The following is a 12,331-nucleotide window of genomic DNA, read 5'->3' on the forward strand; positions in this document are numbered from 1 at the left end:
GTATCAACTATAAATATAGTTTAAAAATAAATTAAGCATCTATAGTTCTAGAAACAAATATTTTTCAATAGATTATAAGTTTATAATTAATAAATAAATTTTTAAACGGTATCCAAAATGACGCGTTCTATTGTAAGCCTCGGTTTAAGATACTACAATCATTGAAAATTATAAATCTGATCAATAACGTCCTGTCAAAAATTTAATTTTTTGATAACTAACGAAAATTGTAATATTTTTATCAAGTATAAAAGTAAATTCCTATAAATTTTTGTAGGAAATTAATCCAGATGAAATTACTGAGAATCAAAATTTAAAAATTGAAAATAATGACTTGTGGACATAAAAATCACATTGTGTAAAAAAAAATCGTTCCAAAAATTTTGACTTTGGAGAAGTTTCAAATTTCATATATTTTGAACTTGATAGTTTTGAATTTAACCATTTTTCAAAAATCTTAAAGTAGAACCGATGATTAATTTGAATCATATTCCAAAATATTTTATATTCAATGTAAGATTTTTGAATCAGTACAATCTCGGAAGTCTTTTTGATCGTTAATATAAATTACAATGGATAATTTTAAACTCAAAATTTGAAATCATTCAAAATTCAAAAGAATTATTTTACTAATTTCACAATTATAAAAATTTTCAAAAACTAAATCTGGCGGTTTAATTCACAAAGAAATTTTCAAAATTTTTGTAACGATTCTTTCAATCACAGGTAATTAAAAAATAAATGATCGTAGTATTTAGGTACATGATATATAAATATTTAAATGATTGAAATCACAAATGTTTTTTTGAATTATTTATCAGAATTAGGTTGCATCAGGTCGATGGGTATTTAAAATCATTGACAATAAATTCAAATACCTCAAAATAACTTTGTTAATTCACATCGTGTAAGATATATATTGAATATTAAATATCATAAATATTAATATTAATATAAATATATACCTCAATAGTCAACCTAAATCTATCTATTGTCAACTAGCTGAAGTAAGTGATCACCCGACATGACATTTTACATTAAATAATAATATTAAGAATGTATCAAACATTTACATTTGAATTATTTCCATTCATACTCATATATTTTATATCATTCTTCGTTATTTAACTGTGTGAATCTATTTTGGTAACTTTTTGGATCGATAAATTAAAAATTTATACACTGAGTCAAGTAATAAGTTATTGTTAACTATTTTGTTAATAAACTAAAATAGACCATTAAGGAAATTTTTAAATATTTATTATCATTAATGATAAATTTAGATTTTTTTTAACTTAAATATATCATTTACTTCTAATGATTAGTAAAATAAAAGTGAAAAAAATTTTTTCAAAAAATTATAAATAAATTTAACGGTTTTTTTTTTGTCCAAATACTGGGACATAGCCAACTACTGAGTACATTTACCTCATTATTTATAAACTAAAATGTTTTTTTTTCTTTTTTTTTTTTTTAATTTATTCACTGAAAAATTTTTTTTAAGATAAAAAATAAAGTTATATTTATTAACATTAAATAAACTCTTTTCTCAGTGTACATAACGTTTTTTTTTTAACGATGCAAAATTAAAAATAAAACGATTGCAATTGTCCCGATTGTCTTCAACTGCGGAACACAACTCTCAGTATATTATAATTTAAATAAAAAAATATAATAAAAATTAAAAGTTAAAAATAAAAAAAAGATATTTAATAGACTCTCAGTCCAAGGCACAAGAATGGTATTTTTCCTCAATAAATAGCTCGTTATCTTATTAAAAAAGATATCGAATAAAATAAAGAGGACAACTAAAATCGAAATAAATTTGAGCGTGTTAATCCCGCGTGAATTTAAAATTAAAAGTGGTCTAATGATAATTAGCCCATTCGTGAATGCTGATGCTGTGGCTGTTGATGAGAATAAGATTTATCCTGAATTTCTCTCTCACGCTGCTGCTGCTGCAGCTGCAGCTGTTGCTGTTGGTGCTGATGCTCTTCGTCTTTACGCTGCTGTTCGATCTTTCCGTGCTGCCTGTGGTAAATACTCTTGTGATTCCTCAGACTGTTGAGACTGGAGTAAACCCGCTTGCAGATATTACAGATAGGCTCCTTGCTCGGGCGGGTGTGGACGTTCTGTATATGCCGCTTCAATCGCGTTAGGGAGGTCAGGTTTTTGTTGCAAGGCTCACATCGAAACTCATCGGTCGCGCTGCTGCCGGCCAACAGACCTGGCGGCAGAACCAGACACAGGGTTACTTTTTTTTTGTTTCATTTTGATTTGATTTTGGTATTAGATTTTTTACTTTATTCATGGCACACGTTTTCGAGCGCCACTTCTATATTATATTTTATTAGAGGCGCACACTTATCCTCCTCGTCTCAAATGCGTCACATTTTAACATCATCATCAGAGGGTTTTTTTTTTAATTTTATTATTTTTTTTTTTTAGATTTTTTTAAATTGTCTGCGCCTCGCGGTTTTTTTATTATACCAGTTTATTGACTCGTGCCTTTCGATTAATAGTAGGCCACACCATCACCACGACAAGCCGTGCCATAATTTTTTTACAATGCTTTGCATTATTATTTTTATTATATTAATTATTTAAACGTTGATGCAATTTTTATTATTATGTATGATAAGTTACAAAATTTTTTTTTTTTATTTTCGTTAATTTAATATTTAATAGACTCTATTTCTTTGTTAATTATTAACACTATGTTCTTATATAACAAAAATTTATTTATAACCAGTGATCTCAATAAAATAATTTAACTTTCATTTTATTTGAAATTAACTTGAGATTAAATCTATATAATTTACATAACGAGTGACTCAATGAAATATTCAAAGCAAGATTTAAAATATTTTTGGGAATTTCACTTTCATAACGGCTTTTGATAATTAAATATTTTATTTTATTACAGTTTAAATTCACACTGAAAAATTTTTGAATGTAACGTCAATTAAATTTTTCTTAAAAAAAAAAATTTAATAAAAAAATATATAGAGTCGTAGTTTCTATTTAAAATATTCAGTCATTTAATTAAAATTTCTCATTAATTTTCGATAAAAAAAATTAATCTTCCAATAATAAAAATAGCTTTAAAAAAACAAAAACCGTTAATCAATAGTGATAAGAAAAATTTATAAATAATAAAAACATAAATAGTTATAAAGAACATAGGAAATAAAAAAATAAAGTCGTTGATTGGGTGATAATTTAGCGCATAGTAGAAGTAAAAGCAATAATAATCCAAGAAGTCCAGCGATCAATTGAGGGCGATGGCGTTAGTGTTTAAAATAACACCCGATGAATTCAATTCCATATTTATATAAATAATAACAATATATAACTATTATATTATTTATAATTAATAATTACTGATGCATATTATTTACAGCAAAAATAGTTCCATAGACATAACGCAGTAGATACAGATTATAATAATAATATTAACAATAAATACTAATAATAATAATAATAATAATAATAATATATAAATATATGTATATACAAGTGCGATTTGTTTTGATGAATTGATGCAATGAAGCGATTTGTTTGAGGTATGATGTGGATTATATAGCAGTCCTGTGATACTGTCATATTTTATTATTATCGATATATATATTTATATATAAATAAAAACCCACCTATCATTCATCCGCGCGATTTCACGAGTTATCAATATTCATAGAGAAAAAAAAACTACTGATGATAAAATATAATCTCTAAAATAAAGTAGTCGTCACATTATTTATCTCTTTTCTCAATCACGTTCTAAATAGATTTTTTTTTAACGAAACAAGCCCATAGTTTATTTTAATCATAACTTTATTATTCACATCAACAGCTGAGTATGCAGTTGATACATTTTTCTTTCTTTTTTTTCATATACAATTTATTATTTCAGATTTACACAGTATAAACTATATGTATTCCATGCAGCAGCAGTAAAAAAAAAAACAAAGTCAACATAGTGTTATAATTTATTTTCATTAGCTTCATATTTATTATTATTATAATAATCATTATGATTTTAATAAATAATAATTATCTATTAAATGTAATAATAAAAACAAGTCTGTTTTAAAATAACACAGGTGCAAATATATTTTTTTATCACGTGATAATACTTGTATGTTTTAAATAACAGCTTCTTTTCTTTTTATTATAACTTTTAAATACTTTTATTCCATATTATTTTTGGTATTATATCACTCGTTGAATAATCAACAGTCATCAGTAATAAATTCTTAGTCCTTAGTCATATATTTATTAATCATCAATTAGTAAATTTAATAATTTACTTGTTCAATAAGTTGTTTCACGTTCTTTACGTGCATGGTACTGACTTTTATGACTAACGAGACTATTTCTCGACTTGTAACTTCTTCCACACTGATCACAAGTAAGTGACTGTGGTACGTAAAAATGTGTGTCAGCAAGATGTCTTTGCAATGACCAAGTTCGAGAAAATGTTTTGCGGCAAAATGTACAGTAGGCACCGGCACTGGGATTCCCACTGGTACCGGTAGTAGCGCCGGTGCGATGTAAAATTTTCATATCGATTTCATTCTTGCGAGTGCTGCTCATCATGACGTTTAAATCTTTAAGCTTTGGCAAAGTGACACTTGACTCTTCCATCAACGTCTCACAAGGAATACTGTCAATATTAAAACCATAATCCTGATGAAAATGACACGGATTAATGGCCATAGGTAGGGGTGATGATGAAGGAGAATTCCTGTGAGTTGGACTGTCCATTAAGTTGTTATCTATTTTTTCAAGTAAACATGAGGACGAATCCACGATCATTTGGCTGTCATGATGGATCTTAGGTGACACAGACTCTGTTTTAAATTCTATTTGTTCGTTAATGTCGTCAAGCAGTTCAATAATAGGCAATTCGACGGTGGATGTCTGCACGCGTCGATAAGCGGTTGCTGATGCTCGGTTCGCGGCGTTGATTTCGTCATCATTCCCTTGGCTTTCGCACGTTGCCGTGGCGGACTGCCAGCCCCCATCCTCCCCGGTAACCTCCCGGTCTGTAACCAAAGAGGAGGGGGGGCTCAGTCCAACCGTATTTTTTTTCGCATACATGTATTTATTTTGCTTTTAGTTTTTTATTAAAATTGTTTTTATTTTTTTGTTTTGTTGTTTCATAAAAAAAATGACTATTGATAATGTAAATGGGGCTCATGAATTAAAATGATATATGTGTATATATATATTTATAATTTTACGAGTGATTTTAAAAAATTATTAATTTATTTCGATACTAGCGATGGCGTAATTTTTTTAGTCATAAATTTTGTTGTTTTAATTAACGATACATTTAAATACAAATCCAAGTTTATTAATTATTTTACGGTAACAATTTATAAATAGCAATCAATAATTGAATTGTAATAATGATTTTTAAAATTTCCATGATTGAAAACAGTACAAATAAAGTTATTAATTTGTTAACTACATTATTATTATTATTTCTTTCTTTATTATCAATTAAATAGCAAGCAATTAATTGTAATTAAATGTTATATACAAGTCAACTATATAAATGTATCGTATATTAAAACACCCAAACAATACGTTATTGTTTGTCATTATTTTTTTTTAAACAAAAAAAAATTATTTCATCAGCTAATACGTAATTATTAAAATAGATTCAAATAAAAATAATTATTTTGAATTGCCTACAAAAATATCAAACAATTATGAGTTGTTTAATATCTCGAAGCAAAAAAAAATAATTTATATTAAATGTTTAATTATAATTATAATTGTTGCCTAAAATATTTTGTTAAGAACAATAATCAATCGACGTGAATTATTTAAAGCCTTTGTAACAAGATAATACAGCTAAAGTAAAAGACTATTGTATTTATGCATATATATAAATATATAAGAATGACAGGAGATAAATTCACTGCTCATAAAAGTCTGTATAACGCCTGTACAGATGGGATGTCAATACAACGGAAGCCCTTCGAGCCAGCGGTAGTTCTTTGCGGGATTTAACCCAGCTGGTTACCTTAGCAACGCTCTACCCCGCTAAAACCTTCACTCTCGCGAGAGCCAACTATACTAGTCTATAGTAGTATAGGGAGAAGCAAAGGGAGAGATCCTGCTGGCAAAGTAAAGAGTGTAGCAGGTGAGGAGACTACGGTTGAAGAGGAATGAGGAGAAGAATACGGGGGATGAAAAGAGAAGGGTACTGAGAGTAAAGAGACTGAGGTATAGAGTAACCGAGAAGACTATATAAATTTATATATATCTATATATCTACTACGATGCGTATTATTCTTAATAACCCTGGCGTAGCTACGTATTATGACTGATGTTGACTCTCTAAGCGCGGAGCCAGCTTCGCGAGACGATCAATAGGCCAACTCGTTCAACGAGCAAAAATGTATAAGGGGTGGCTATCATAAACTTATACTACTAGTACTAACGCTAGTACTACTACTATTGTAATAAACCTCCATAACGATGCCTACTCCTACCGACGAACTACGCGTGCGATATATTTCAGATAAAAAGAATAGTATGCTCGAATGTAGACGCGATAGAGAGCATAAGTGTATAACAGACGATGAGAAAAAGAGGCTGAATGATGAAAAAAACTGCGGAGATGAAAAATGAAGTGTAAGCACCTGCTGGTGTTACAATGTCTCGGTTTAACGATACCAAGTGTCACTAACTCTATGAATGAATGCTCATTTTTTTTAATTTGCTTTTTAAAGTTGAAAAAAAAGAACACGAAAGAATCATCTAATAAATTTTGCTCGTTAATTATGAGTAAAACTGGGCTTGGATTAATAATTACTCTTACGTTTCTGCAAGGTGTTCAATTGTGGGGTAGAAAAACCCAATTTCTAGTAATTTTTAGATGAAAAAATATGAAAAATCAAACAAAAGGAATCAATTTCAGTCTTTCTGTATTTGTTTGTTTTCGGCCCAGGTTTACTCTATTGTAGGGTGAAATTTTGTATGTCAAAAAATTTTCTCCGTGTAGTGATCGGTCACTATTAATAAGAATGTTGATTCCTGAGTCAAAAAACAAATTCTAGTTTAGTCCTCAAAAGCCTCAATTTCTTTGATGTTTTATTTGCCGCCTAGAAAGTAATTCTACTTCAGTATTCAAAATCGTCAATGAGAACTATGAGGTCCAAATGCGACTAATTTATCGATTTCAAATTATAACTAAGACTTCAAAATCCTCAACGAATGAAAAGTTATATTTCGGACTTTGAAAAATTTTAGATAGAAAAAGGAGAGGACAGAATACGTCGAATGAGGCTTTTGAGGTTCAAATGCGGATAAAATTGTTCCTGTATGTTTTGAGTATTTTGAGGCTCTAATCCAGATTATGTTATTTCAGTTTAGTCCTCAAAGTGGTAAAATTGGTCGTAACTACTACACTATAAAAAATCACCGGGGTAAGTCCAAGCGGTGTAGGTGTTAAAATCGGCGGTGTTAAATTTCAACACTGAAATCGGTGTGAAAATAACGCCGCTACCGGTGTAAATATTCATTACCTGTGTTAAAATATTTTACTTTGTGAATATTTTTACTTACTCGATCACTATACTTGTTAATAAACGATATTTTTTATTAATTTTCATAAAGAACTGACATTTTTTGTGTTTTATAATCTTTAAAATTAATACTCCAAGCGGACGCAATTTACCCCGCTTCTACACCGGTATTTTAACACGGCCGAATTACGCCTCCTACACCGGTGTAATTTCATTTTAACACCGGGCGGAGTTAAAATGAGTCCATTTTTAATACCGCTCTTTTTACAGTGTACTTTGAGGACTACACTAGGATAACTTTTTATACTGTTGTCAATCTTAAAATTCTGAATTGATTCTCAAAAACCCTATTGAGAACTTTGAGACTTAAATCCGAATTTGTTTTTTGACTCGGGTCTAATAAATTAATTAAATAAGTAAATGAGTAATTATGATAAAAAAAAAATTTGATTCTGATATCTGTTGAAATTTTTTTTATGTATTTTTAAAATTTCTTTAAAATAATAAATTTGCATTAAAAATTTATTATTACTACTTGAGGAGATATTAAATTGGCAAGATTTAATTTCGAAATATTAATCTTTAATAAAAAATTCAAAGTCATTATTTAATATTATTTATTTAACATTTTAAAGATTTCGAAAAATGATTATATAAAAATGACCTAATTTATTATTATTTAAAATATGTAAAAATAACTCTTATGCAAATGCTTAATTATTGTGTATAAATAAAAGGAAAAAAATTTAAGTAATTTAATAACTTGACAAAGAAGTTTTCTAATCATCGATAACGATCAGTAGTAAGACTTAAATCATCATCGGCAATGATAAATAAAAAAAAATAAATGAAGAAAATATATAACTTTGATAAAATATTAAGGCAATAAAACACTTGAGTTAGATAAGAAAAAATATATAAATCAGTAGCTTTCTTTGTTGGATGACTTTCTCTATAAATTATGTATTGCTCTTATTTGCACGTATACCAACTTAAAAATAATCTCTCAGATCGTTATTGCGTAGTTTTTTAAATAATTTTATTATTATTATTATTATTATTTAAGGTCAAATAAAGTTCATCATCGATAAAAAATTATTTAAAATAAAAACATAAAGCTAGACTTGGGCGTTACCGATAAATGTTTACATACTAGAGATAAAAATTCGGTCGGATTCGCAAATTTGATATGAATACTTTCATTCGACCTTGATAATTTTTTCGCCATTTTAATTGCGCCAATAAAAGTAATATAAATAAATAAATAAATGAATAAATAAATAAATAAAAAATTTAAAGAGCCTAAAACGTTGACGTTTATCTGTATATTCAAGGCAAAAAGAATTAACGCGATAAATTATTTTATGACCTCGAAGAATTAACAAATTTCAACGAAATCATGTGTAATAAAAAATAAATATTAAATTAACATCGTGCACTTGGGAACTTCTATTTGATATAAATATATCAATGTATGCGTTAGCAATAATCAAACATGTTGCACAAGTGTGTCGCGACTTGTCCCTGTGTTGCTAAAAAGTCTGCGAAAAATTTCTATTCAATGTATATATCATCCATCGCACACACTCGCAAATTTTACTTCCCATTCGCGCCGCTAGATGTCGGCATTTAACTCTCTAACAAATTTTTGAATCCCAATATTTGCAGTGATGGTATTTCCGTTAAACACGCGGCTTGATAAAAATAATGTTAAAAAAAAAGAGAAAAAAAAATTAACTTACGACATCACAACCGAAAAAATAAAGAAAAAAAAACACGACCTAAATAAATTGATTATGGAATGGCAAACTAAATTTCGGTTCTCCGAGGTCAGATTCTCTTGAATAATAACTTCAGTCTCTTTTTATAAATATATATATATATATACATATTTGATTTTATTTATAATGTCCGCTCACAAGCAAAAGTTTTCTAACATTTTTTAAATTGAAATTTCCATTTTATAAATCGACAATTTAATAAAATATCGAAGGAAAAATTTCAGTCGATTTAAAGTTGAGAAAATAAATCAATTAGTTGTCAAACTATTTTATCGAAGTGTAATTGATAGAATATCTTTCAATAGTCTCAAAATTAGACTTTATTAACAACTATTAAGATGAATTTATTAATCGAATGATTTTTGTAGACTTTAAAAAATTGACGAATAAATAATTCTAAGAATGACATTATGTTTAAAAAAAAAAATTTCGTAATCGATTAAATTACAATTTATATTATAAAGACAACCTTGGAATATTTTCCACAGTATTGAACACGTTTGCGAATATACACGTGACGTAATTTAAGTGTAAACACGGATATTTCACTTGAGCCATTTCGTGATCGCTACAATACCCAAATATGTCAAATATAAAAGAGTCTTAAACTATTTGAAAGATTGTCATAAGAAAATTATACAAATTTAATTAACTAAATATAAAATAACGCTCAATTAAGTACGCCGTCAATCAAAAATATAAATAAGTATTGACATATTAATTTATTATTTACATGACTGAATTAACTCGTTCATGTGTCAATTTTTAATACTTTTTTTTAAATAAATTACAGCTTATTAACAGATGATTACAGACGGTCTAGTATTTTAGAATAGACGTCTGTCAAGTAAATAATTTGAAAAAATCGTTTTACTTTTATTACTTTTCATACATTTTTTGTTGCGACAGAGTATCGTGAAATAAATATTTGTTAAAAAATGTTGCATCAGGAGATAGCAATGCAGTTTTTTTTAAGTATATATATATATAAATGTATACTAAGTAGTTCGTTTTTAAAAACCACATGCTATTTTTACTTGACCACGATTTTTTTAAAGAACATTAACATGAATGTATAGTATACACGCAAATAAAGAAAAAAAAGTAGAAAAATCTTAAATTGGCAACATGTACGCTTTCAATCGTTGAGTGTCTGGGTAAAATAAATGAATTTCTATTAAACTGCCTAGTCATTTTAACATTTTAAAACAAACTTGTCAGAAAAAAAGTAACTAAGAATACGCATCGTTAAATAATTTATATTAATGTTCTTATATTTTTTGTCTCAAAGTGCAAATAATTGGGATTAGTCTTCCATAAAAATAAAATATGATAAAAAATTTTCGACAAAAGTAAGCGATAATTAATTAAGTTAAATAAAATTAAAATTTAAAAAAAGTGTGTAAATATTTGATACAGATACTAGACGTTATTTATTTAAATAAAAAATTTAACTCATTCTTGACCTCAATGCAATTAGAGCAAAAATTTTTTTAGGCCAAACAAATGCCGACTCGATGACTTTTATTGATATAATTGAGGTACCGAAATTTATGTGATGATTCGTTTTTTTTTTTTTTTTTTTTTTTTTTTTTGTTAATATTATAAAGCTATTGAACATTGGTAATGTAAACGTGAAAAATGCGTCATGTACACTGTAGCTAACAAAAATTTTTCAGTACATATTCCAAGGCCGTCTTAAGTCAACGCCATTGCCATATGCACGCAGGCTGTTAATATATAGATATGTAAAAAAAAGAGTTTGTGAAATGAAGAAGAAAAAAAAGCAAAATGCTAAACCTATCGAACAAAGAAAATCGCACCCAGCCTGATATTTTGTATCCTGAAGCCTTAATATAATAATTAGTTATTTTTTCCTGCATAATATCTGTGTTACTTTATAAAAATTTAGCTTTAAAATGAACATAAAACTTGTCTATTCGCTCTAATTCTTGTCTCCCTCTTTTAAAATATAATTTTTATCTTACATATTGGTTTATAAATTTTTTTTGCGTAACCACATTACGAGTTAAGAACGATAAAAATTGAATGTATATTCAGTTCGTTTAGTTTATTAAAGAAAGACGTACGTATATAATGAATAGGAGAAAAGAAAAAATTAATATACGTATATATATATATGTATTTATATGTATGTATATATTTCACGCCTCAGAAGCATTTATTTCTGTCAGATAACGTCAAAGAGTGTATCGCGCTGAGCCGTGCTCTATTTTTGCAGAGGTTGCAGAGGTTTCGGAGGATTTGAAATGCCAGAGAGCGAATAGATAAATTTCTTAGCGAGTGAGACATCCCGTGTATGTGGGGAAAAATAAAAAATTGCAACTTCTCATCGCCAAAAACACACAACGATGATTAAAAAAATAATCCATTTTTAATATAATATATTTAATTATTCTGAATAATAGATAAAAATTCTAAAAATATATATTACGTGTTCTGTATTTCGATATAATAGACGAGTGTTGGCGAAAAAATAATCAAGATAACGAATAGAGAACGACAACCTTTGATATCGCGTTTGAAATTTGCCAAATATCTGGCTGATAAAATTTATTTGTCAATTTTATTTTATTAATGTATCATCGCCAGAACTTGAGTCGGGATCAAATATTTATATGTTTAATTTACTTTTTTTTTAAATGTACAGACACATTGACTATATTTAATATATATATGTATTTATATATATTTTCTTTTTTAATGAAATCAGCGAATCGTATAATGGACGAATGTTAAAAAAGAGTGACGTACCAAGGCCATGGTATTTTTATTTACGGGCCAATGCTTAGTTGGCAACGTTCAATGCAGATATAGACAGACCTTGAATTTCGCGGATAACATCTGCTGTCTTATCAACGCCCCTTGATAACTTTAGCAGTACTAACCTAGCATAAGCCAGGCGTTCAAATATTAATCGACGGGCCAGACCGCACCTGAATTTACACAGTGTCTCGAAATATGACACTACTTTTTTTATTATTT

General features: G+C 27.8%; 1 protein-coding gene across 13 annotated transcripts in view; it reads right to left on the reverse strand.

Moving 5' to 3' along the window:
* LOC130667868 (broad-complex core protein) overlaps window positions 1–12,331 on the reverse strand; it is a 60,207-nt gene that overhangs the window by 27,130 nt on the left and 20,746 nt on the right. For 2 of the 13 annotated variants that reach the window (XM_057469755.1, XM_057469754.1), the window contains exon 6: window positions 650–2,227. The exons of 5 other annotated variants lie outside the window; for them this stretch is intronic. In XM_057469755.1, coding sequence (XP_057325738.1) covers window positions 1,878–2,227 — 350 coding nt within the window. In that variant the 3' untranslated portion in view covers window positions 650–1,877. Of the gene's footprint in view, window positions 1–649; window positions 2,228–3,576; window positions 5,049–12,331 lie in introns of those variants that run through there. 6 more of the 13 variants (XM_057469750.1, XM_057469751.1, XM_057469749.1 and 3 more) reach the window with 4 other exon arrangements.

Source organism: Microplitis mediator, chromosome 5 (assembly GCF_029852145.1).
Source record: "Microplitis mediator isolate UGA2020A chromosome 5, iyMicMedi2.1, whole genome shotgun sequence".
NCBI lineage: Eukaryota > Metazoa > Arthropoda > Insecta > Hymenoptera > Braconidae > Microplitis > Microplitis mediator.